General features: G+C 39.5%; 1 protein-coding gene across 1 annotated transcript; it reads left to right on the top strand.

Moving 5' to 3' along the window:
• The first annotated feature begins 240 nt into the window (after positions 1–240).
• gprc6a (G protein-coupled receptor, class C, group 6, member A) lies at positions 241–26,408 on the top strand. The gene is made up of 6 exons (XM_080192613.1): positions 241–491; positions 7,905–8,208; positions 10,881–11,723; positions 16,866–17,069; positions 19,608–19,731; positions 23,605–26,408. Exons 1-6 carry the CDS (start codon positions 298–300, stop codon positions 24,675–24,677), a joined length of 2,742 nt encoding a protein of 913 aa, XP_080048739.1. The 5' UTR covers positions 241–297; the 3' UTR covers positions 24,678–26,408.

Genomic DNA, 26,408 nt, shown 5'->3' with positions numbered 1-26,408 from the left:
TATAATCTAATTGAAAGCCTGATCATTTGCCAAAGCAATTAAAATTAAAACGTGCCATAACATGATGCAAATTAACAAAACTGGAATCAAACGCCTGGGCAGTGATGAATGCCACTGCATTTTTGATTGGTGCCTATTGTATTTCAACAATCCAGAAGCCTACATTTAACCAATGGGAGAAGCAGGAACTCTTTAAACAAGGTGTGGCTGAGTATTTCAGAGTCTGTTTCTCATGTAACCCACAGATACCAGGAACTTGCTTGCTGATCCTGTCTATGATTAGGAAACAATCTTGAAATGTTCCAAAGCATGATTCTGTACAATGTGTTTCTCATGTTGTGTGCCTTATTGATCAATCCATTGTTTGCTTGTGAAATTCTTGATGATTTTGACAATACCAGGGCCCCAGGAGATATCATCATTGGTGGTCTCATCCCAGTCCATGAAAAGATCTTGACTCTCAAAAAACCAGAGAGTCAACATTGTGCAGGGTAAGTGACTGATTTAAATATAGCAAAGGGACTGATACATATTTCATGATAAGTTAATGTAAATGATGTAAAAAGTTATTGTTCTAAATTAAAAGTATTTTTCACAGATTAATTCATTGGCTTAAAGTTAGCACAATGATGTAAAAGCATTTGTTAAAAGTGCAGAATCAGAAGGGAATAACCTTTACACGTTATAATGCACTCTGCAACACAAGCAGATATTTTGTACCATTTAAGATGCTGTAGTTGTTTTTCTGAAAGTGTCATAGTCATAGGAGTTTACAGCATGGGCCAACTTGTCCATGCCACCCTTTTTTGCTTAGATGTTCATAATAAAATAATAAATTTAAATAGTAACAAGAATCCTGATGCATTGTTTCAAATTATTAAAAAAAGTTTGATTTACAATAGAAATGAAGGTATATCATACTTTCAAAAATGTCATCAAATCAGCCCACTGAAAGGCATTGGTCAGTGTAGGTAATTATTGGCTTAGGTGCCCTTGGCAACACAAAGTTATACTGGGTAACGTATTTTCATGCCATTCATTTTTGTGATCCATCTGATCCTAAAACATTTATGACATAAGAGCATTCAATTAACGCATGGTTAAATAATAGTTATACCTGTAATTCTCAGATACTTTTGATCAATTTATGTACTCAATTTTTTCACCCCAGTGCCCTTATTTACAAGATGGACAAACACAAGTAAATGTTCAATAAGTTTATTAATAGTAATACTATTAACCCTTAAATTACCCACATAAAACAAGAGGATACCCCAGGTTCAAGTATACTACCCCCAAAGATGGTTTAGTTAAACTGGAGGCCCGATTCTCTGAGTCCCTCTAGTCCGTCATCACGAAGGTGAGTCTCGATGGCAGCTTCTTCCTCCCTTCCTTCGCTGGTCAGTCTTCTGGATGTCAAGGTCACCTCCCTCATTGAGTCTTTGCTCCTGATGTGTCTGAGATGCCATACCTTTATTCCCCCTGCCAGCCTGCCTTTCCAGAAACTTCTCTGGCTTCTGGCCAATGACGTCCTGGGAAGGGGTCCCAATACTCAGTGGGTTTCTTGATGTCTGTCTGATAGGACAGGGGGGTCCGCCCCCAGGTGTCCATCTCTATGCTGTTGCTTACATGTAACCTGTTGCCCTGTAAGATAACTGCAGGAACTCTGGGTGACAGAAATTCTGGCCCGATCCGGGCTTCTAACAATAGCCCGGTGGATTTCAATGGGGTGCCATGATCTCTTACTGGGTCTCAGTAGAATGCAATGAACTTTATTGGGTGATTGATGGGCCAGGCCCAGACATGATTCTGTGCATTTGTGTATTTGACCTTGGTTAAGTCTGGCCTGCCCGAGATTTGACTGTGTTTGATTTTAATATGCCCAATTCTTTAATTTAGGATATCCAATTTAATCAGTCTTAAAACTAGACCCTGATTATATTGCCATAATATGCAAGATCACCCAGGCTTTTTTCCATAGAACTGTAGAACACCAACTTTTGCTTGCTTTTGGACATTTTATTCGATGTTGTGGTTTGCCACAACTAAATGACTTGTGAAGCCAATTCAAAGTGGGACTTTTAGGTCTTTTCATACTTTGAAAGCTTTCTGTCTTTTTTTGAATACAGTTATTGCATTAGCACTTTAAAAATTCTCAACTTTGTCTTCTAATCCCTTCATAGCTTTACCTTTCCCTACCTCTGTAACCCCCTTCAGCCCCCTAAGTTTCTAAGATATCTGTATTCCTCTAAATCTCTTTTTGCATATCCTTGGTTGTCTTTGCTACACCATTGACGACCATGCTTTCAACTACCCGGATAATGAATTCTGGAATTCTCTTCCTAAACGTCTTTCTATCTCTCAGCTCCAGTCAGATGCTCCTTAAAACATACTGCCTTGATCAAACATTTTGGTCTCCTGTCCTTTCATCTCATTAACATTACCTGTGTTAAATTTTGCTCGATAACCATTCCTGTGAAGCATCTTGAGAAGTTTTACTATGCTAAAAGTGTTCTATAACGGAAGTTATTCTGGATGGCAGGAAAAAGGAAGAGGAAAAGCATCATCAAAAACTTTGGCAGCCAGCCCCAATGACTATAAGGAGACGGTGGATTGAGGGGGGGGCAGGCAGTTGGGGGTGGGGGAGGGGTGCTGTGTCAGCTTGATGCTGCTGATAAGAGATCATGCCCAGTGCACAGAGTATCAGCCAAGACTGATCTAAGGAGCAATGCTGGAGGAGGTTTCTCTGGACTGGCTGGTAAAGACACCTGCAGACTCTTTGAATATGCCCTGTTACCTCCTGACCCATGGAGTCACAATTTACTGTTAACTTTCTGCTGTAGAGTGTTGGTTACAGTTTAGTAGATCTGAAGGATCTTTGTAGCCATACATAGGTTAATTGCAAGTCTTTGTTGACACTTAGAGCGATTTACAAATATACAGTAGAGTATAAGCCAGGAGCTGTCTCCATGCCAGCCAGTTCAGATGGCTCTGTCCAACACTAGGCTTAACTGAGAGCGAGTCATGTGCTGTCCTACATCATTGTGTGGGTGATTCTGTACTTAGTTCCATATTAACCCTATATGTCCTGGACCCTTCTACTACACTTCCAATTTATTGTAACTACTACAGTCAGCTATAGTGAATATCAATTGTACATTGTTGTCTAAAGTACACAGCTGTATTAAGTGGAGCAAGCACCATGGGTCGGATTTTACAGCCTCACTCAAGCGAGACTTGGAAATTCCCGCCCTCTGATCAATGAAAATTTCTGTTGTCCACCCCTCGCCTATTCTGATTCCATGGCGGTAGAATTCTGGCACATGAATGAGTCAATACAAGTGAGCAGCTATGGTTGGCCTCTGTTACATGCACAGAATTATTAGCTGCACACATGTGGTCATCAGAGAAATAGAAAAGGACACCATTTAATCAATGTGCAGCGGCTGGTGGCAGGAAGACTCGTGATTTATGATCTTAAATGTGTGATACTGATACAAGTTGTTGTTGTGCTGGTATATCCTTGACTTATCTCAAGACAATTTATAGGAGTACTAGAGGATAACATTTGACATGAAACCACATAAGGTAGTATTGGAACAAACAACCAAAAGCTTGAAAAAAGTAGACTTAGAAAATTAAGGTGGAATAGAGAAGAGTTTCATGGAAAGAGTTCTAAAACTTAGAGCCTCGGCAGCAGAAAATACACCTGTTAATGGTGAAGCAATTGAGGATAAGGGGTAAACCTTTTAGAACTGAGGCAAAGTGAAATTCCTTCACCTAGGGGAAGTGAACATGTGGAATTCACTACCACTAAATGTAATTGAGGCCAAAACATTGTCTGATTTCAAGAGGAAATTAGACATAACACTTGGGGCAAAAGGGATCAAGAGATATGAGAAGAAGGGGGGATCAGAATGTTGAATTTGATGATCAGCCATGATCAAAATGAATGGTGGAGCAGGCTGAAAGGGCCAAATTGCCTACTCCTGCTTCTAGTTTTTATGTTTCTATGTAAAAGAAATTGGGGGAATGCAGACATCTCAGAGAGTTGTACGATTGGAGAAAGAAACAAAAGGTGGAGACCATAGAGGGATTTGAACACAAGGATGAGATTTAATTATGAGCGTTTCCTTCACCACTGAAATGTGATACAAAATGCATTATGGTGAGTGCTGTATATGGAAGAGGCAGCAGTCTTTGTTACACAAGGAAAGCTGGGGGAAGTCAAAGAATGGCAGAAGAAGGCAGGCCAAATAAATTTATTGGAACAAGAGCTGCGATCTGTTGTTTGTTGCTCAATAATCATATCTCTGCCCTATGAACACAGAGAGAACCTCTTTTGCTTATTTAATGAAGCATACATGCTTCATTAAATAACATTCAAACTATCCAGACAATCTCTATATATAATGCAATCTCAGCAGCTACTATTAAATATTACTGCCACCCAAAGTGTGATTCCTGATAAATGAAATCAATTTAATGGAAAATACAATAACCTGCTTTCTATTCATTTTTCATCCAAATGATCACCCAGAATACTGTTCTTAAAAGACGATTAAACAATTTCAAAGCAGTGCTTTCTGAGTGGCCTCATCAAAGCTGGTGAAAGACTAAAGTTCACATGATAGGATCCATGACATGCTCACAGATGTAAGAGCCGAGGGCTTTAGAGCTATTGCTAGGGTAGTTTGGCTCAGCTGATTTGCTAGCACAATGGCAGATTTGGTTGACATGGGGTGGCACGGTGACACAGTGGTTAGCTCTGTGCCCCACAGTGCCAGGGACCCGGGTTCAATTCCAGCCTTGGGTAACTGTCTATGTGGAGTTTGTGCGTTCTCCTCCTATCTGCATGTGTTTCCTCTGGGTGCTCCAGTTTCCTTCCACAGTGCAAAGATGTGCAGGTTAGGTGGAGTGGCCATGCAAAACTGATCCTTAGTGTCAGGGAGATTAACCAGGTAAATATGTGGGGTTACGGAACCAGATTGTTGTTGATAAAGATTTAATGGGCTGAATGGCCTCTTTCTGCACTGTCGGGATTCTGTTCTATGAATAAAGATGTTGACATTGTGAGAGAGACCAACATGTACTGCTTCCATGGCACGGCAGCTATTCCCATGATCTTGGGGCTCAGTGTTTATAATGAACTGTGGACCAAGTTACAGAAGATGAGTGGCTGCTAATCAATTGATCAATTTCTCCATGGTGCAACCCTTTGAACTTCCAACTAAGCTATAAAGCATGACAGAATAGAATTCTACAGTGATACCTTGGCTGCAGCGTCCCTGGAGGAGGACATGCTCCCAAGTAGACTACAGACTTTGAAGCCATGGGAGATGAATACCTGGGTTAGAAGTAGACTCCTCCACGCTTTCAGCCGTAGTTTCTTAATTCTTTGATATTCAAATATTTCATCAAATAACTGCTTGTATGAGGACAGCAATTTTCTTAGGAGAGGGTGCCAAGCTCTGAAGCTTTCTTTCCTGGGCTATTCCAGTGATCAGTTCCTGCTGTTATGCATAACAGCGCATTCTCAGGAGAATTGTCCTCCTCTGAGATATCTCCTTCTACAGAAACATCCTGTACCAAGAAGGACCTGAAAGAAAGAGAAAAGGGACAATTGATAAAATGGGGTTTAGAAGTTGGACATTTGCAAGTTACAATCTGGAGAATAGAGTCTTCTAATTAACTTAATGTAAGGTCAAAAGTAAGGTGGTTAGTTTCCCACCTTGCCTCCCTTTTGCTTAATTGGTATCTTGTGCTAAACTGGGGCTAAAATATTGGGATAAAGGAAAGATCGACAAGTCATGTACCAAACTTTCGCAGGCTTCCTAAGTTTTAATAATAATTGGTATCACTTTCTATTTGCCTCAAATTTATCATAAGTATCCATGTCAAATAACAATCAAAATTTTATGCTGGTGTTATCTTCATCCCGCTAATGGTAACCCCCTGCTGTGGTTTCACAGCGGCAGAGGTTGCAAACAACAGGAAAACCCATTAACAGTGACAGGATTGGAAGATCCCGCTACCAGCCAATTGTGGGCTGCCTCTGCTGCCACAAACCACCCGGCATGGGGGTGGAGGATGGGGGGGAGGGGGCGTGTGGTGTGGTGGTGTGCGTGGAAATCCCACCCAATAAATGTAAAAGAAAGAAAATTGAATTTTCAGATGAATGGGTTGCTAAGGTTTTTAAACAACAATGCATGGAGTCCTCTGCCACAGAGATGTCCTGGCTTACTTGCTCATAACAAATTTTAAAGTTTCATTTGTCTTAACAAAGGAAAAGGAGGGGTGTAGTAAGATGATTCCAGGTCTTAGGGAGCAGGCAGCTGAAGTTGTGATAAAGGTGCAGCAAATGAGAAGATCTCACCTGGAGGGTCATGCAGCTGCAGGTGACAGCTGAAATAGGAAGGGACAAGAAAAATAGAAACAAAATAACTAGGAGCAGGAGTAGGCCATTTGGCCCCTTGAGCCTGCTCTGCCATTCAATAAGATCATGGCTTTTTGTGGATTTAGTTCCACTTACCCGCCCGCTCACCATAACCCTTAATTTCTTTACTGTTCAAAAATTTATCTATTCTTGCCTTAAAAATATTCAATGAGGTCACCTCAACTGCTTCACAAGACCATGAAAGGATTTGAAAACAAGGACGAGAATGTTAAACCCAACTGGATTTTGTTCTGTGTCTTTTACCTCTTCATTAAATCTTTTACTTGAAGACTTGATTAGTAACTAGTTGGAACTGCAGTGATCTACTGATGAAACACTCAGCTTCTCCCTGCCTTACATTCATGTTATTAGATAGATTTTCAATCAACAAGGGAGTGAAGGGTTATGGGATGCAGGAAATTGGAGCTGAGACCACCATCAGACCTGCCATGATCTTATTGAATGATGGAGTAGCCTCATAGGACAGCTCCTAATTCTTGTGTTCTTCTGTTCATTCAAGTGATATTCCTACCGTTCAGTACCATGTGTTGATTGCACATGAATTGAACAGTGGGCATTAAGTGGGCTTTCACTTACATAGCCACAAACTAAAATGATGCTTGAGATCAGGAGGTTTATGCTTACAATGTGTAAATGAATGCTTAAAAAATTGTATGAAGAATGGCTCCAGTACCATCCTTCATCAACTGCCTTTCTGAAATATTATAACTATATTGTTATGTGGGAGGGGCCGAAAATTGAAATGCTGAGGCGTTCAAAAATCAAAAATGGATCTTGCAAAATGTGCAAAAATGTAATTTATCCCAGATTTATTCCTAATATCCGCTCGGGCAGGTTTGGCAATTATGGAAGCATTTTTGGCCATAACTGTGTACATACTTCCTGCTTGTCACATTGGGAGCCAGTAATCTGAATTTTTATGTTCCTGAGTTCAAATCACATTCCAGGAGCTCCAACATGTCATCTGCAATGCAGTGCAGAAAAAGAATCGCAAATAGATCAAATGACACCATTTGATGAAGAATAGGGGGATTCTTGTTTATCCCTCAAACAACATCCAGAAGCAAAAAATCTGGTCATTTCTTTCATTTCTGAAATGGAAACTTGATGTGTGCAAAGTTCTTTGCCATATTTTGTACAATACGACAATGCCTACACATCAAAAACAATTAATTGACAGAAAAACGTTTTAGAATTATCTCAGGCTGTGAAAGGCGCTGTGTAGATGAATGTTCTTTTCTTCTACTGGTAACTATGATAGAATAATAATAACAGTATTCATATTAAATATCTCAATGATAATGGTCATATTGATAATGGCCATAATAGTCATTATCATAATAGCAATAGATAGTGATCATATTACTGGAATAAAAACACGTAGCCAATACATTTAACTGATAATCTATCATTCCTAATTCTGTTTCTGTTACTCTCTAATGTTCAGGTACGATGTGCGAGGCTTGGTAAAAACCATTGCCTTCATCCATTCCATTGAGATGATAAATAATTCAACACTGTTACCTGGAGTCAAACTGGGATATGAAATTTACGACACTTGCATGGATCCTACAAAGGCTCTGAAAGCAACCTTGAGGTTCATGTCCAAATTCAACTCGACAGACAACTGTGTCAAAGTTCAGTGCAATTATACAGATTACCAGCCAGCAGTGAAGGCAGTTATCGGAACTGCTACCTCAGAAGTTAGCATTGCCGTTGCAAGGTTGTTAAACATTCAACTTATGCCTCAGGTAACTATGTTTTCTTCACTGAACCTGGGGATATTTATTTTGATATAAAATTATTTTAGTATTTATTCTGTTTATCGTAGCTCATAACATGATTCCTACATTGGGTAATGCAAAGCTAGAGCTGTTTAACAATGTGGCAACACAATCATGAATTCACATGACAGAAGAAAATAAACATTTAGAAAAAGGAAATGCCACAAGGACAATAAACCTGTCCTTTGATGGCTGATCACAATCCTGCAAAATTTCTATAACCCTCAGTATACCTTCTCTTTTCATAAGCACATCTACACTGTTATATTCTGTGGTAAATTATTCCAAAGCCATTTTTCTCTTGGTTTTTCCCATCTTAAATGTGCTAAATATTGTTAGTACTGACAAAGAAGTTCTGCAGTGTGCCTCTGCCTGGTCCTCACTCTTGCAAGTATTATTCTACAAGATGGGCACTTGCCACTGAACTTGAAGAAAAATGTAGTGAAAGATCTTGTGGTCTCTGTATTGAGAAATTTTATTTTTTCAACATATGATTGATTGCAGCAAACTGTAATAGGGGTTTGCAGTGCCAAACAGTTATCACGCTATCCAAGCAAACATTCAAAGAACTTTCACAGAGAGCCAATCAGGAAATAAAAAGCACGAAGAACAAATTTCACAGCATTAGAATAAAGATGGGGTTTACATATGGGATTAAGGTTGAAACTGAAACACCATGAAAACTCTCATTTTAAAAAAGTCATTTCAACAATCTAATTGATCATCACGCACAGTTCCACAAATATAAAATTATTTTTCAGGACCGGATTGGTTGCTCAGATTATAGTTAGAATGGTGGCACAGTGGTTAGCACTGCTGCCTCACAGCGCCAGGGAAGCAGTTCAATTCCTGGCATGGCTCGCTGTCTGTGTGAAGTCTGCTCATTCTCCCTCATGTCTGCATGGGCTTCCTCCAGGTGCTCTGCTTTCCTCTCACAGTGTACCCAAACAGAGTGTGTTGACTAGGGTATTTTCACAGTAACTTCATTGCAATGCTAACATAAGCCTAATTGTGACCCGAATAAAATAATTAAAAATAAATACATAAATAGAAAGTTGGTTATACCTGGCAGGTGGGGGAGTAGTGGATGACAGAACACAACTTCAGGATTTCCATGTTAATTTGCACTCACGCTTAATCTTGAAGTTGAGGGCAGGTTCAAAGATTTAATGACTGCAAACACCAATAACTCACCATCAAATATTTCACAAATTCCAGGTCCACAGGGCTGCTTTCAGTTTTATGAAAATGTACAGAAACCAACTATTTTTACTCAAACTTCAATATTGTATTTTGGGTCATAATTCTGTGAGATCGACTTCTATTTCATTGAGTGCTACTACAGGAAGCAGCATCTTTGTGTGCTATGTATTATGTATAACATGCTGATTTGATCACATCCCTGTATGACCTGCAGAATTGAAATCCAACGTGCATTTGTATGATCCTTTTGCCATTCTGCCCACTGTGGGAATCATCATGGGCAGGATGGAAAATTTGGCAGACTATTCAAAGGCCTGTTGACCTTGAATGGGAATTTCTGGTCTTGGGGTGAGCATAACTAGAAAATTCCATCCTTTTCCCCTGTAAAAACTATTTGGCTTGACTATTTTTTTATGGTAGCTTCTTTTCAATTTGTAGGCACCATCCTGTTCTTTTATGTGGTACGTAATTGTTAAATCAACAGTAATGAGATCATGCAGAAATCTCTTTTTGGAAAACAAGGCCCTGTATGGAATTACCAAATAAATAAAAAACATTTTTTTCTTTTCATCAAGCTCATTTAACATTTTTTTTTCTGAAATACATTCTATTTCTATATACTTCAAATGATATCTTGTAGCATTCAGCATTAGAAATTTATAAAACCATCCTATTCCTAGCTACTGAGAAAGAAAACAATAAAGTTTGTTGAAGAAAGGGACTTACACTGAACGCTGGATCTTTCCATAGGAGATGTGTGATAATGTCCTTTATGAAGGAAATCTGTCAACCTTACTCGATCTGGCCTACTTGTGACTCCAAAGCCACAGCAATGTGATTGACTATCAACTGCCCTTGGGCAGCTTGAGATGGGCAAAAAATGCTGGCCACCAGTGATGACCATGTTCTATGAATGAATGAAAACAAAGAGTGGATATCAGTGGGATGTTTCTTCGTGTGGGGGGGGAGTGATAACTAGGGGACATAGTTTAAGAATAAGCCATCTACCTTTTAAGGCAGAGATGAGGAGAAATTGCTTTTCTCGGATCATCATTGGTCTCTGAAGTTCTCTTCCCCAGAAAATAGTGTTAACTGGCTCTTTCTGTTTATTCAAGTCTGAGTTAGATAGATTTTTGATTAACAAGGGAGTCAATGGTTATAGGGAAGTGGGATTGAAGGAGTGGGGGAAGAAGTCAGGGGGGGAGCAGACAGGAAAGTAAAGCTGAGACAGATCAGCCACGATCTTATTGAATGGCGGAGCAGGCTGTTAGGGCCAAATGGCCTCAACCTGCTCCTATGTCCCATGTTCATGTGGCTTTATATCTCTGCAAAATTCTAATAAAATGATTGAATAATAGCACTATTTTATGGAACGCACTATAAATGCTGACTGCAAAAGTGATACTTTCCTTCTGAACATTCAAATCTTCTTACAGATCAGCTACTCAGCTTCTGCTAAAATCCTCAGTGACAAGGCTCGATTTCCTGCTTTTTTAAGAACTATTCCAAGTGATGACTATCAGACCAAAGCTATGGTCAATCTGGTTCAAAGATTCCAATGGAACTGGGTGGGAACTATTGCAAGTGACGATGAATACAGCCGGTCTGGGATCGATAACTTCATTACACAAGCAGAGAGCCTGGGTATATGCATCGCTTTTCAAGAAGTTATTCCATTTTATTCACACATTCAAATCACTAATACCAGAATAAAAGAAATAGCAAACATTATCATCAACCGAACAAAAGTGAATGTCATTGTTATTTTTGGAAAAAGCTCTCATGTCATTGAACTGTTTAAGATACTGGGCACACACAACATAAGCAAAGTCTGGATTGCCAGTGACAGCTGGTCAACCAACAGTAACATTACTCGCTTGAAGTACATTCAAAACATCGGAGATATTGTTGGATTTACATTTAAGAGTGGAAATCTTTCCAAGTTTCAAAACTATGTGAAGAAATTACCAATTAACGCCAAAAACATTAACACATTTTTAAGAGAGTATTACAGGCTTCGCATCCTTTGTGTAAACGTTCAAAATGATGAGCTAGAGATGTGTATTTCCAACCATACACATCATATTGATGCCAATGGATATCATCTTGACAACATGGAAAGACAATATCAGGAAGACGATTTTCTAGTGAACAATATTGAACCAGGTGTTATTTCCAACATACAATGGTCGGTGATTGCTCTTGCTCATGCGATTCGAAGTCTATTAAAATGTAATGAAGGAATTTGCCGGAAATCATTCGATTTTGCACCTTGGAAGGTAAATCATTATTCTGCAGCAGAGACAGTAAATGATACCATCTTACTTGCAGGCACAAGCTATGCATGTAGCTTCCATGTAAAACCTTAATATATTTGACTCTGCCTTGAAATAGTGTGGTGCTTTGCAGCCTTCTTCTATCTGAGACAGGAAGATTATTAGCAGTGCATCTTTGAAATGGCTTTTAAAGCCAGGTTCAATTAACATTCCCTCTTAGATGCTAATATCTGGATGCATGTTGTTGCATTCTATAGTGTGACAGTTTGATGAATTATGAGTGATACTACTGAAATAGTTAGCGGGAAATTCTTTAGCTATACTGTGGTTGCTGCCATTGTCTGCTGAAAGATTCCAAGGCTAAAAATTTATACCTAAACCAAATGCTCTGGATCCAATTAAGTTTAATCCTCTGGGCTAGTGAAAAGGGAGAATCTTTAAATATATACCTTACTTCCTTACTTTTTTCCAAAGTATCAGTTACCCTTCGTGCTGTTGGTAAAAGGGAAATATTCACCAAAGAAACTTATCAGTTTACAGATTTCCCTTTGTGAGATCAGGTTCTGCATATCATTTGGCTTGAATTCCTTTCTCTGTTATCCATAGCTGACAAAGAACAAAGAAAATTATAACATTATGGCCCTCTAAGCCTGCACAGACCATGCTGCCTGACTGAACTAAAATCCTCTACCTTTCCCGGGACCATATCCCTCTGTTCCCATCCTATTCATGTATTTGTCAAGATGCTCTTTAAAAGTCACTATCATATCTGCTTCCACTACATTCCCCGACAGTGAGTTCCAGGCAGCCGTCATCCTCTGTGTAAAAACTTGCCTTGTACATCTTCTTTAAACGTTGCCCCTCACACTTTAAACTTATGCCCACTAGTAATTGACTCTTCCATCCTGGAAAAAACTTCTGACTATCCACTCTGTCCATGCCCCTTATAATCTATCAGATTGCCCCCTCAACCTCCATTGTTTCAGTGAGAACAAACCAAGTTTCTCCAACCTTTCCTCATAGCTAATGCCTTCAATGCTGGGCAACATCCTGGTAGATCTTTTCTGTAGCCTCTCCAAAGCCTCCACATCCTTCTGGTAATGTGGCAACCAGAATTTAATGCTATATTCGAAGTGTGACCTACCTAAGGTTCTATAAAGCTGCAACATGACTTGCCAATTTTTAAACTCTGTGCCACGGCTGATGAAGGCAAGCAAGCCATATGCCTTCTTGACTATCTTTTCCACCTGTGTTGCCACTTTCAGTGACCTGTGTACCTATACACCCAAATCTTTATGTCTATCTATACTGTTAAGGGTTCTGCCATTTACTGTATACTTCCTATCTGTATTAGACCTTCCAAAATGTATTACCTCACATTTGTCCAGATTAAACTCTATCTGCCGTCTCTCTGCTCAAGTCTCCAACCGATCTATATCCTACTGTATTCTCTGATGGGCGTCATCACTATCTGCAAATCCACCAACCTTAGTGTCATCCGCAAACTTACTAATCAAACGAGTTACATTTTCCTCCAAATCATTTATATATAGTATAACCAGCAAAGGTCCCAGCACTGAACCCTCGGGAACGCCACTTAGTCAAAGCCCTCCATTCAGAAGTGCATCCTTCCGCTGCTACCCTTTGTCTTCTTTGACTGAGCCAGTTCTGTATCCACCTTGCCAGCTCACCTCTGATCCCATGCAACTTCACCTTCTGCACCAATCTGCTATGAGGGACCTTGTCAAAGGCTTCACTGAAGTCCATGTAAACAATATCCACCGCCCTACCCTCATCAATCATCTTTGTCACTTCCTCAAAAAACTCGATCAAGTTAATGTGACAAGATCTCCCCTTTACAAAACCATGTCGCCTCTCAGTAATACGTCCACTTATTACCAGCATATGTCCTAGGAAAGAAATGGGTGAGCACAAAAAAGGCTATTTAAGGATTGAATGCCTTCAAGGAATTGTTCAGAATATTCAGAATGAAATTTCACAGGTTTGGCATTTATGCTAAAGGTTGTAACAACAATACCCTGTAATCCATAAATTCATACAGTCATTGAGGACAGAAGAGCTCTTCAGCCCATCAAGTCTGCACCAATAAAACTACACTAAATCTACATTAATCCCACTTTGCAGCACTTTGGCCGCAGCCTTGAATGTTATGATATTTCAAGCGCTTATCCATCTAGGCAATGCAATCCTGACTCCCAGCATCTTCTGGGTAGAAAGTGTTTTCCACAGATCCCCTCTAAAACACCTGCTACTCACCTTAAAATTATACTCTCTCATTATTAATCCTTCACAAGAGTACAGCTGGCTTTCTACTCACTCTGCCCATACCCCTCGTAATCTTATACAACTCAATTTGATTCCCACCCCCCCACCCCCCAGCTTTCTCTGCTCCAGGGAGAACAACCCGCTTCTACCCAGCGTCTCTTCATAGTGCAAATATTCCACTCTGGCTACATCCAGGTGAATCTCCTCTGCTTCCTCTCCAGTGCAATCACATCCTTCCTAGAGTGAGGCAACCAGAACTGCACACTACTCCAGCTGAGACCTAACCAATGTTTTATACAGCTCCAATATAATTTCCCTGCATCCTATAATCTATGCCATGGCTGATAAAGGCAAGTGCTCCATTTGCCTTCTTAACTACCCTGTCAACCTGTTTTGTCACCTTCAGGGATCTGTGACAAGACCCCAAGATTCCCCTGTTCCTATGAGCTTCCTGGTGTCCTGCCATTCATTCAGTACTCCCTTCTATTGTTATTCCATCCAAATAGCATCACTTCTCAATTTTCAGGGTTAAATTCCATCTTCCACTGATCTCTCCATCTGACCAACCTGTCTGTTTTTTTGTCTGCAACCTAAGACCTTCTTCTTCACTATTAATTACCCTGCCAATTATTTATCTTACCTGCAAATTTACTTATCATCCTGCCCCCGCCCCCCGCACCCCCCCCCCCCCCCCAACATTCTCATCTATATTGTTTACACACATCACAAATAATAAGGGACCTAGCATTGATCCCTGCTGTACGCTGGAGACTGGCCTCCAGTCACACAGATCGCCCTCCAACATCACCTTCTGTGTTCTACCACTAAGCCAGATCTATTTTGCCAAGTTATCCTTGATCCTATGTGCTTTTGTCTTCATTATCAGTCTCCCTTGTGGGACTTTGTCAGAGGCTTTGCTGAAATCCACATAAACTATATCAACTGCACTACCCTTATCTTCAGACCCAGGCACCTTCACAAAAAATTTAATCAAATTCATTAGGCACGTCCTCCTTCTGCCATGCTGACGATTGCTGATTAAAACTTACTTCTCCAAGTGGAGATTAAATTTCTTCAGAATTTTCTCCATTAGTTTCCCTACCACTGATGTGAGACTCACTGGTCTGTAATTCACTGGTTTATCACTACCACTTTTCTTGAAAAATGAAACCACATTAGCTGTCTGACACCCCTGCTGTGTACAGTAAGAAGTGTCACCACACCAGGTTAAAGTCCGACAGGTTTAATTGGTATCACGAGCTTCCAGAATGCTGCTCCTTCATCAGGTGAGTGGAGAGTTGCATTCACAAACACAGCAAATATCGACAGAGACTCAATTGCAAGATAATGGTTGGAATGCAAGTCTTTACAGGTACAGACAATACGATTGGAGAGAGGGATAACCACAGGTTAAAGAGGTGTGAATTGTCTCAAGCCAGGACAGTTAATAGGATTTTGCAAGCCCAGGCCAAATGGTGGTGGTTATAGATAGTGTGACGTGAACCCAAGATCATGTTGAGGCCATTCCCATGCTTCGGAACTTGGCTATAAGTTTCTGCTCAGTGATTCTGCATTATCATGTGTCTTGAAGGCTGCCTTAGAGAATGTTTCTTTGACACATTTGTTCAACATAACTTTGATCAGAGGCTGAATGCCCTTGGCTGCTGAAGTTCCGTGACAGGAAGGGAACACTCCTGCTTGGTAATTGTCACGCGATGTTCATCCATTGTTGTGGCATCTGCATGGTCTCGCCAATGTACCACTATAATGTATTAAGTAGATAACTTCAGCCGAGTGATACGAATATGTACCATGTACCTGGTGGGTGATATCCTCACGTGTGATGATGGCATCTGTGTCAATGATCTGGCACATTTTGCAGAGTTTGCCATGGCAGTGTTGTATGGTGTAGCTAATTACCTGTAAAAACTCTTATTCTGACTATTATCTTGCAATTGAGTCTTTGACTATATATGCTGTGTTTATGAACCCAACTCTCCACTCACCTGATGAAGGAGCAGCGCTCTCAAAGGTTGTGATACCAAATAAACCTGTTAGACTTTAATCTGGGGTTGTGAGACTTCTTACTGTGCTCACCCCAATCCAACGCCAGCATTATGACCTTCCCTCTGTCCAGAGAGCAATTAAACATTTGGGTCACAGCTCCTGTAATTTCCTCCCTTGCCTCCCACAGCAGCCTGGGATCCAATGCATTTGGACTCGGAGATTTGTCCACTTTTAAGTCCACCAAAATCTCCAACGTCTCCTCACTCCCTGTGTCAACCTGTACAAGAACATCACAGTCCCTCTCCCCAAACTCTGTACCTATATCCTCCTTCTCCTGCTTGAAGATAGATGTGAAGTACTCATTTACTAATGTTCTCTGTCTCCTTGCACTTATTGACCCCTTGGTTTCTAATGGGCCCTACTCTTTCCCTGGCTATCCTCTTCTCCTTATTATACTTAAAAAATATCTTGGGATGCTCCCTAATCTTACCCACCAGTGCTTTATCATTCCCCCACTTTGCTCTTCTAATTATATTCTTAAGTTCCCACCTTTTATACTCCATTAAGACCTCTTCTGATTTGTTACTTTTGTACCTGCTAAAAGCCTTTGTTTTACTTATCCAGTCCTGAATATTCCTAGACCTCCGAAGTTCCCTGGGCTTGTTGCTCCTACATTTCACCCTCAAAGTAAAATGTTGAGCCTGTACTCTCTCTATCTCCTTTCTGAGCACACCCCCCACTGTAGATTTTCCCACAAGAAGTTGTTCCCAGTCTACCTAGAATTAGATATTACACTTAGTACTATTATCTTAAATAAAATGCATTTTAATTACTTCTCAATTCTTCTTGCAGTTGTTGGAAGAGCTGAAGAAAGTCAATCTGACTGATGAAGGAACAAAGATCCAATTTGATCCTTCAGGAGATTTTATTTCTGGATATGATATTGTCATGTGGAAATTTGTCAAAGGCAAAATGGAGTTTAATCACATAGTTGCGGAATATGATATACAGGAGGATAAAATTAGAGTTAAAAATTCAAGGTTTAATAAATTAGAGGTAAGACAAATAAATATTAACTTTTACATTTTAGAGTTAAGCACAGCACATAAAAATCCTAGTTAGTAAATTATCAATCAATAGTGTAACACAATGATGACTTTCCTCTGTCCTGTATTACAACAGAAGCTTTATTGCACGTTAACATAGTGAACAGGTAAATGTCATGTCTCCATCCTCATTCCATTTGTTCTTTTTCCATTGACTTCATTATCCTCTTGTTCTCCCTAAATTTCTCCATCTATACAAACTGTCCTAACAGAATTTATAGTTATTGTCTTGACCGCGTCATCTTCCTTAACCTCTTAATCTAGATTACAGACAAGAGCATTTTCCTTATCTCACACACCACCCTCAACTCTCTGTCTCCTTCCAGCCCCATTAAAAAAAAGCTTTCTACAACTCTTACAACTGTAACTTAAGCTTTCTACTGTTTAGGATTTAATTGCCACAAAATTATTGCAATCATCAGCTTGCTCCACCTCAATCAATGAAGGAAAATGGGAGTGGGATTGATAAATGTTTGATGGCTGGCACAGACAAGATGGGCCAAAGGGCTTCTTTCTGTGTGATTCTTCGACACATTTGTTCAACACAACTTTGATGTCTTTCCTACCTGCAAAACCTTTAATCTCTCCCATCATTTTCATTCCCAAAGTGTAGCTCCAAATTTGCTCCCTAATGTCCAGGAATGCAGATTTGAGCATGTTGGTTTTAATTATATCACCAGCTCTAACTACACCAAACAAATGTACCACTGAGCCTCACTTTCCCCACAAAACTATCCACTGCTGTAGGATCATCCTAAAGCGCAATGATAATCTCCATCTTATTTTTTCCACTGTCTCCTTAAACACCACGGCTTCCAGCTTACTTCCAATAATGCAAGGAACTCACTGACTTCTTCAAATGAACTCAATTGCAATATGATTATGCAGAGTCAACATGGTTTTATAAAAAGAAAAGCATTTTCTATTGGAGAGGTGGGCGGATGAATGGCTGCAGGCTAGTGAATGAGTCATCAGATCCATTAATTGTATTACAATATAGGTTTGCATAATTATCAGGTTGCCACCACTCCAGGCAGGAAGCAGACTAGGGCCAGCAGGGCGAGGTGGGCTGGGAACGTCACGATAGGTTTAGTGCTCGGTGCCAAACCTGTTTTTTGCCCAAAGTTCCAGGCTATCATGGTTCTTGCCAGCAGTCAGCAGGCCCAGAGGATCCTCCCCAGTGGAAAGGGAAACGATGCAAGTGTATAGGAGATAGCAAGTCCATGAATGCCAGTTTGTTTTATGCTTTCACTAAAAAGCAAAATACTGCAGATGTTGGATATCTAAAGGAAAACCAAAAAATCTCAACATTACTGATGCCAGCTCCTTCAATCAAGCACTGAGGTCCTTCTGAATGAAGGGTTCCTTTTGGGAGCCAGCAAGAAACTCTGCGTGCCCTCCCACTGGTGGGTTAGCACCAATGTTGGCAGGATGAGAGCCATATGTGGGCATTAATTGCCCACTTCAATTGGCAGTGTGTGGAAGGCTGTTCAGTGACTTCCTGCCACAGATATAATGAAGTGGAGTCAAGAAGACAGCAGGGTCTCCATCCACCATCTTCCAGCCTAAATACATGCCCCCATCACAAACTTGCCACATGGTAAAGTATTCAATTCTGCCCTTTAATCCCAACAGGTCACAGGTGCTTGAGCTGTGTTGAAGGCAGATTATGCTTAAAATTCTACAATCTTTGGTATTGGCTATGTTGATGTAGATTGAATTGTTTCTAAAACGGATGCAATCAAGCAGAAATTCTAGATCATAATTTTCATCTTGTGGATAATCAACAAATATCCAGCGTATAATTATGTATGGCCATAAGGTTAACTGCAATAACATTTTTAAAGTATTTTTCAATTGATTAGTCCAAGCATTGGCTGAAGGCCAAAATAAGTAAATGCCGAATGGATTATTTACTGCTAATGAACTAAAGATTTGAAAATTACACTATTTTTAATCGAAAAGGTACAATAAGCAATCATTTTGTCCCAAGATTTTCTGGTCCTGCCCATAGTGGGAATCATTGTGGGTGGGAGAGAAAATTTGAGGGACCAGCCAAAGGTTCTTGACTTTGGGCAGTAATGTTTATTCCCACGGCGTGCAGGACCAGAAAACCCTTGTCTTGTTCTGTATGACTGAAGGTGGGTTCATAAGTAACTGGTTCCAGTACGCTAGCAAATATTTAAAGCACTCAATTTAACAGAACACAACGTTCTTTTCTCCTTCATTTAAATTTTCCATTTGTTTGACAATTATCCTGCTTGAAAATTTTGTTTAATTTAGTTTAGAGTAACCACAAAAAGGCCCCAGCATTACTCCAAACTCAACTTGTTTCAACCACATAAAGCTGCCTCTATTAACGTCTAAAATTATAATTAACTGGCATATTATACAATTTAATTGGTAGCATAAATAGATATTATATTTTGTTTTTGCCATTCTTTCGAGGTCTCTAAATTTCTAAATCTTATTTTCATTTTCTTAAAAGGGTATGACATCAAATTGTTCAAAGCATTGCCAACCAGGACAAATAAAGTTGTCTTCTGAAAACCAACACACATGTTGCTACAATTGTGCAAACTGCAGTTCCAACACATTCTCCGAAACAACTGGTAGGTAGTAAACAAGTCTGTCTGTAAATTATTATCTGAGTCATCTATTTCTACAGTCATACATTACTTCACACGTGTGAAGTACAAGTGGTAGAAGAGGGTGGATGGTATCTTTGCATCATTAGGTTGCTAATGGGGGCAATGGATTAGTAAGGTATTCCCAGACAAAGTCCTCCACCTCCATAGTGTTAGGGAGCCAGTTCAGGACCACAGGTATGTTATGAAGTCATACTAGACCCAATAATCTTTATGTTTTGGTATAAATGTGAGGATAAGATGTTTTGCTCCAGGTATGATTCTACTGAGAAATTAGCAACTTAAATCAAAACAAACTTTATTTAACAACGCAGTTTAACTATAGCAAATAAAATAGCTTAACCTTTAACAGTTGAACAAAACTTGAAACGAAAGGAAACAATTCTAAATTCTAACTTACACTACATCCATTTCAATTAGGCAATATTCCTCTTATAAACTTTAAATACACTTTTAACACAGTTAGCAAAACCCAGGCATTCTTGCTTTAATCTTTGTTAATAGCCTTGGGAGTTGAGAGAGTGAGGGAATGAATTTCAGCAGCTTGCAGAAGACCTCTGACTTCAAGCAATTCCCAGCCAGAACTCCACATTAAAACTGAAACTATAAAAAGCACAGAATCCTTGCTGTAAAGCTAGATCCTCCCAATACCCACATCATTATATAATCCTGTTAATCAACCTAATCAAAAACTTAAATCATTCTATATATCTAGTCTGAAATCTCAAGAAAAGTTAAGTAAACAAAGGTGCTTTAACTCTACAGAGTAACACATCCCTAGTTAAAATCAGTTATTATCCTGCTTTCTCAGCATCTGAGCTGTATGATTTCCCAGGCAAACCAATTGCTCGTAACAGAGCATTGCATCTTAAAGCAATACTGCTTATGCATAAAATATATTAATAGCACAGTATTGTCACAATAGCCTCTTCCACTGTGAGGTACTGTACTTTGCAATATAATCTTGAAGAAAACAATCCTAATACAATCCATGCTACAGAAGTTGAGCTGCACTGAAATATTCACCATTCTTTTCATGCTTCTCAAACAGAGGACATTTTACTCTGAGATTGTTTTGACCAATCTTTTCCCCTCCTCAGTTCACTGATTTACAGTTGAATTAGGAAATAAGTGGCACGGTAGCACAGTAGTTAGCACTGCTGCTTCACAGCACCAGGGACCTGGGTTCAATTCCTGGCTTGGGTCACTGTCTGTGTGGAGTTTGCATGTTCTCCCCTCGTCTGCATGGGTTTCTTCCGGGTGCTCTGGTTTCCTCTCACCGTCTGAAAGATGTGCTGGTTAGGTGCATTGACCCAAACAGGTGCCAAAGTGTGGTGACTAGAGGAATTTCAAAGTAATTTTATTGCAGTGTTAATGTGAGCCTTACTTGTGACTAATAAATAACTTACTTAAAAAATGGCAGAGGTATTTTTGTATCTGTCCTCACAAAATTTGATTCCAGAAATTATCATTAACTTAGGGGCCAAATAGAGTATGGAAATTAAGGAAGTAGAGAAAAAAAGTATTGGAGGAAATTAAGGGACTAAAATCTGACAAGTACGATGGACCTGATGGCCTACACTCTCAGTTTTTAAAACAGATAGCTGGGTAGGTAGTGGATGCATTAGTTATGATTTTCCAAAATTCCTTTGACTTGGGAACAATCTCGTCAGATTAAAAGTTGGCAAATGTTATACCACTTTTCAAGAAAGGAAGTGGAAAACAGTGAGCTACAGGCCAGTTAGTTTAACCTTATTTGCTGGGAAATTGCTGGAATCAATTATCAAGGAGTCTTAACAACGCACTTAGAAAAACATTGTATGATTCGAACAAGTCCTGTTTGACAAATTTATTAGAGTTTCTGAGAATGTAACTGATAGGGTAGATAAAGGGGAGCCAGTTAATGTAGCATACCTGGATTTCCAAAAGGCATTCAATAAGGTGCCACATCAAAGCAAGCTAAGGGCTAATGGGTTGGGGATAATATGTTAGCATGGACAGAGGATTGGCTAATGGGCAGGAAGCAGAAAGTGAGCATAAAAAGAGCATTTTCAATGTTGGCAGGCAATGAACATTGAAGCGTCACAATGATAGGTGTCAAAGTTTCAGCTATTTGCAATCTATAAAATGACTTAAATGAATAGACAGAGCAATGTATGTCAGTACGCTGAGGGTTCAAAGCTATGCAGGAAAGTAAGAAATTGGAAGGACACAGAGAGGTTGGAAAGAGATGTGGACAGGTTAAGTGAGTGGGTACCAAGATGGCAGAAGGAGTATAATGTACAGAAGTGTGAAGTTATTCACGTCGGTCATCAGAATAGAAAAATAGAATGTTTTTTAAAAGTTGCAAAACTTGTAAATAGAGATGTTTAATGAGATTTTGTGTGCTTATACAAAGAATGTATAAAATTAGTATGCAAATATAACAAGAAATCTATGCACTTAAGAAAGGATCAACTTGCACTGGAGGTAGTACAATGAAGATTCACTAAAATGGTCCCTGGGACGCGGAGGTTGTCGTACAAGTTCAGGCTGAGTAAACTTGGAAGTACATACTCGAGTCTAGAAGAATGAGAAGTGATCTCATTGAAACATACAAGGTTGCAGAAAAGATTTACTAGGATGCTACTGGGACTTGATTGTTTGTGTTTTAAGGAGAGGCTGGATAGATTGAGACTTTTTTCTCTGAAGCGTAGGAGGCTGAGGGATAATCTTACAGAGGTATATAAAATAATGAGGGGCACAGATCAGCTAGATAGTCAATATCTTTTCTCAAAGATAGGGGAGTCTAATACTAGAGGGCATAGGTTTAAGGTGAGAGGGGAGAGACACAAAAGTGACCAGAGGGGCAATTTTTCCACACAGAGGGTGGTGAGTGTCTGGAACAAGAGAGAGTAGTAGAGGCGCGTACAATTTTGTTGTTTAAAAAGCATTTAGATAGTTACATGGGTATGATGGGTAGAGAGGGGTATGGGCCAAATGTGGGCAATTGGCACTAGCTTAGGTGTTTTAAAAAAAAGGCGGCATGGATGAGTTGGGCCTGTTTCCATGCTATAAACCTCTATGATTCTATGACTCTATTCAGAAGAAGCTTGACTGGATGGATGTGGAGAGATTGTTTATGCTGGTCAGGGAGCCTAAATCAAGCGGGTACAATCTGATTAGGGCCTGCAACTTAGGATGGAACTGAGAAATTACTTCACATAAAGAAGTGTGAATCTTTGGAATTCTACACACTATAGGACTGTGGATGCTCCAACATTGAAAACATTCAAGGTTAAGATATACAGATTTTGATTTCTCAGGGATCGAGGGATATGGAGGTGTGGGAGTGGAAAGTGGTGCTAATTGAGGTCCTAAATCAACCAAGATTGGATTGAATAGCAGAACAGCCCCCACCAGCCACATTGTCTTTCTTCTGTCCTTGTTTTCACTAACAGCGGGCAGGATTTTCAACCAAGAAGGGAATCACCAGCAACCTTATCTAATTTTTGCTTGTAATTCACACAAGGACACATTTTTTTCTCCCTAGGCCATGTTTAGGGTAAAAGTTGAGCCTAATTCATTTTCCTGATGCAGGATCAACTATAGAGTTCTTACCATCATTGTAGCTCAAATTATCTAAGGCAGCAAGGATCAGGGATGGCACCGAGGATCAACTGTTCAATAGACAAATTCATTCAGCTTTCAGGGCAATCACAAATCTGGAATAAGTTTAGGATTGCAATGGCCCATGTGAAGACCACAACAAATCATTTCCCACTAAGATCAGAAAGAAAGTTTAAATGAATAACTTGATCTGTTCATTTTTATAATTTTTGACCTTTTTCATTTCAGATGCACTGCAATGCTATCCTTGTTTAGCAGATGAGTGGGCACCAAGTGGAAGTGCAAGTTGCCACAAAAAACGCATTGTATTTCTTGACTGGAGCAATGGATTTTCTATTGTACTGTTAACTTTTTCGGCCTTTGGAATCATTTTAATCATTGTGATATCCATTATCTTTATTAGGAATGTCAACACGCCAGTTGTTAAGTCCAATGGTGGTACCATGTCCTTCATTATGCTCAGTTCTTTGTTACTCAGTTTTTTAAGTGTTGGTTTTTTCATTGGAAAACCAAATGATGTCACTTGCAAAATCAGGCAGTGCTTATTTGGCATCAGCTTTACTCTCGCTGTTTCAGGTGCTCTGGCAAAATCACTTAAAATACTACTAGCATTCAACTTCAACCCAGCTAATCAAAATCATTTGAAGAACTTGTACAATTACGGGCTCATCACAAGTTTCTGTACTGGACTTCAGGTTGTTATTTGCACAATGTGGTTGGTTTTTAATGGCCCAAAAGTTCACAAGGATGCCAAGAGATTGCAAAAGGAAATTTTGTTGGAATGTAATGAGGGTTCTTATGTAGCATTTGCTGTCATGTTGGGGTATATAGCATCGCTTGCACTGATTTGTTTTACATTTGCCTTTAAGGGTAGGAAGCTGCCAGAAAACTACAATGAGGCTAAGTTTATTACATTTAGCATGTTGATTTACTTCATTTCATGGATTACATTTGTACCTGTCTATGTAACCACCCACGGCAAGTACCTCCCAGCAGTGGAAGTAGTTACAATTTTATCTTCAACTTATGGGATATTGTGCTGCCAGTTTTTCCCAAAGTGTTACATTATTCTGTTTAAGAAAGAATGTAACACTACCACCTCATTTTTGAAAAATCTGTATGACTATTCACTGAAGAGCACAAATATTAAAACAAACAGTCAATTTTCTCTAAACCGTTCAGTAAGATGCAAGTCCATCAAAAATAACAGCAGTCAAAACTCATTAAACATCACTCCTAATTCTCCTGTACAAAGCAGCATAATCACCAATGCTTCAAGGAAGAGATGCTCTAGTTGGTAAATGTTTAATTGATAAAAGTGATTTGCATTCAGAATAGTAACTTCATATTGAAGCTATTTTAGGTTTGAATCTACATTATGATCCAGTGTAACATGAATGCATTTGTAATTTCTTTTTGCCCTTGGTCGCCAAATGAGATGACACAGGGTAACAAAAGATTGCACTTTTGTGGTAAGTCAGCAACTGATCTCTCCACACCTCAAATATAAGACATCAGTTCAAGTTGAAAGGCCATGCTCATTGACAGAAGCACAAAGTTATTGATTACACACACAGTGCAGAAGGAGGTCATTTGGCCCATCAGGTCTGCACCGAACACAATCCCACCAAGACCCTATTCCCATAACCTCACATATTTATGCTGCTAAGCCCCCTGACACTAGGGTCAATCAACTCGCATATCTTTGGGCTGTGGAAGGAAACCCATGCAGACACATGGAGAACATGCAGACTCCACACAAACAGTGACCCAAGGCCAGAATTGAACCCAGGTCCTTGGCGCTGTGAGGCAGCAGTGCTAACCACTGTGCCACCGTGCCACCCTGATGAGAAGGTAATTAATAGAATTAATGATCAAGGTGGAAGATGGAGCGACTATGATGCCATTTGATCTTTCCTATCTTTTTGCACCAACATATTAAAAGTTTATCAAACTTATTTAATGGCAAAATTCCTGAATTTTGAGTCATCACTGGATAGCAAAGAAATTATACCAGCTAGGGTAAATGCATGGGGTTATGGAGATAGAGCCTGGTGGGATTGGGGTCAGTGTAGATTCGATGGGCCAAATGGCCTCCTTCTGCACTGCAGGATTCTATCATTCTATGATTCCACGCAATGTGATAGTGCACATTTCCTGATACCTTCATTTTATATTTTTCCCAACTTCAAACAATAACTTCCAAGATATTAACTGTCAGGAAAATGATAGAAGATATAGTTTTCTAATATTAATTTTTCACATTCTTCATTTTCGCTTTCCTACACCATTGCACAAACATTATCACCAAACGACCTGCAGCAACACAATAAGGCTCACCAGGACTCTTTCAGGATATGCTGCCATTTGCCAAAAGTCAAGAATAAAGAGTAAGGTATTATCTCACATTTAGATCCTCTTATTCCATGACTTGGGAGTTGGCCAATGGTTTGCTGTCAGACCTCTCCCAGTGCTGCACTGTGCCCATTTCTGAAGAGCTTCTGGTGAGCAGCAGAGAGTGAATCAGCTGCTGATTCTCCATGTTGACTACTCTCTCACCAAGTGCCAGATGATAAAATGATCGTGTAAGGAAATCTTGCAGGTGATCTCAAAGTACATCATCAAACTGTATCACCAGACTGACTCACAACTTATGGTTTGGGTATAAACTTATGGTTTACACTACACGGAGTGAATCCTCTCAATGTAACATTTAAAATGGTTCATGTATGATAATGTGACAAAAACACATTGGGCTAAGTGGGTCAGTCAATTAACAATAGGGAAGAGATGGGGCAAATTACTCATCCGTTCAGACATCAATCAAAACTACCTTTAAATTAATATGAATTCCATTTTTGGTAATGTATATAATGTATGTTGAATATTTTGATTTTGAAATTTATGTTTGTGCAATTACAAATCATAGCATTTTAATTCAGCATAAATTTTATTCTCCGTATTAATATACTCCCAATGTGTATTCTCTCAGAGATGTATGAATTTTTAGTGATAAATTATTACATACCACA

The sequence above is a fragment of the Carcharhinus amblyrhynchos genome, chromosome 7 (genome assembly GCF_965287045.1).
Source record: "Carcharhinus amblyrhynchos chromosome 7, sCarAmb.v2.hapA, whole genome shotgun sequence".
NCBI lineage: Eukaryota > Metazoa > Chordata > Chondrichthyes > Carcharhiniformes > Carcharhinidae > Carcharhinus > Carcharhinus amblyrhynchos.
The sequence above is the reverse complement of the archived record's forward strand: the minus strand, read 5'-3'. Positions and strand labels throughout refer to the sequence as shown.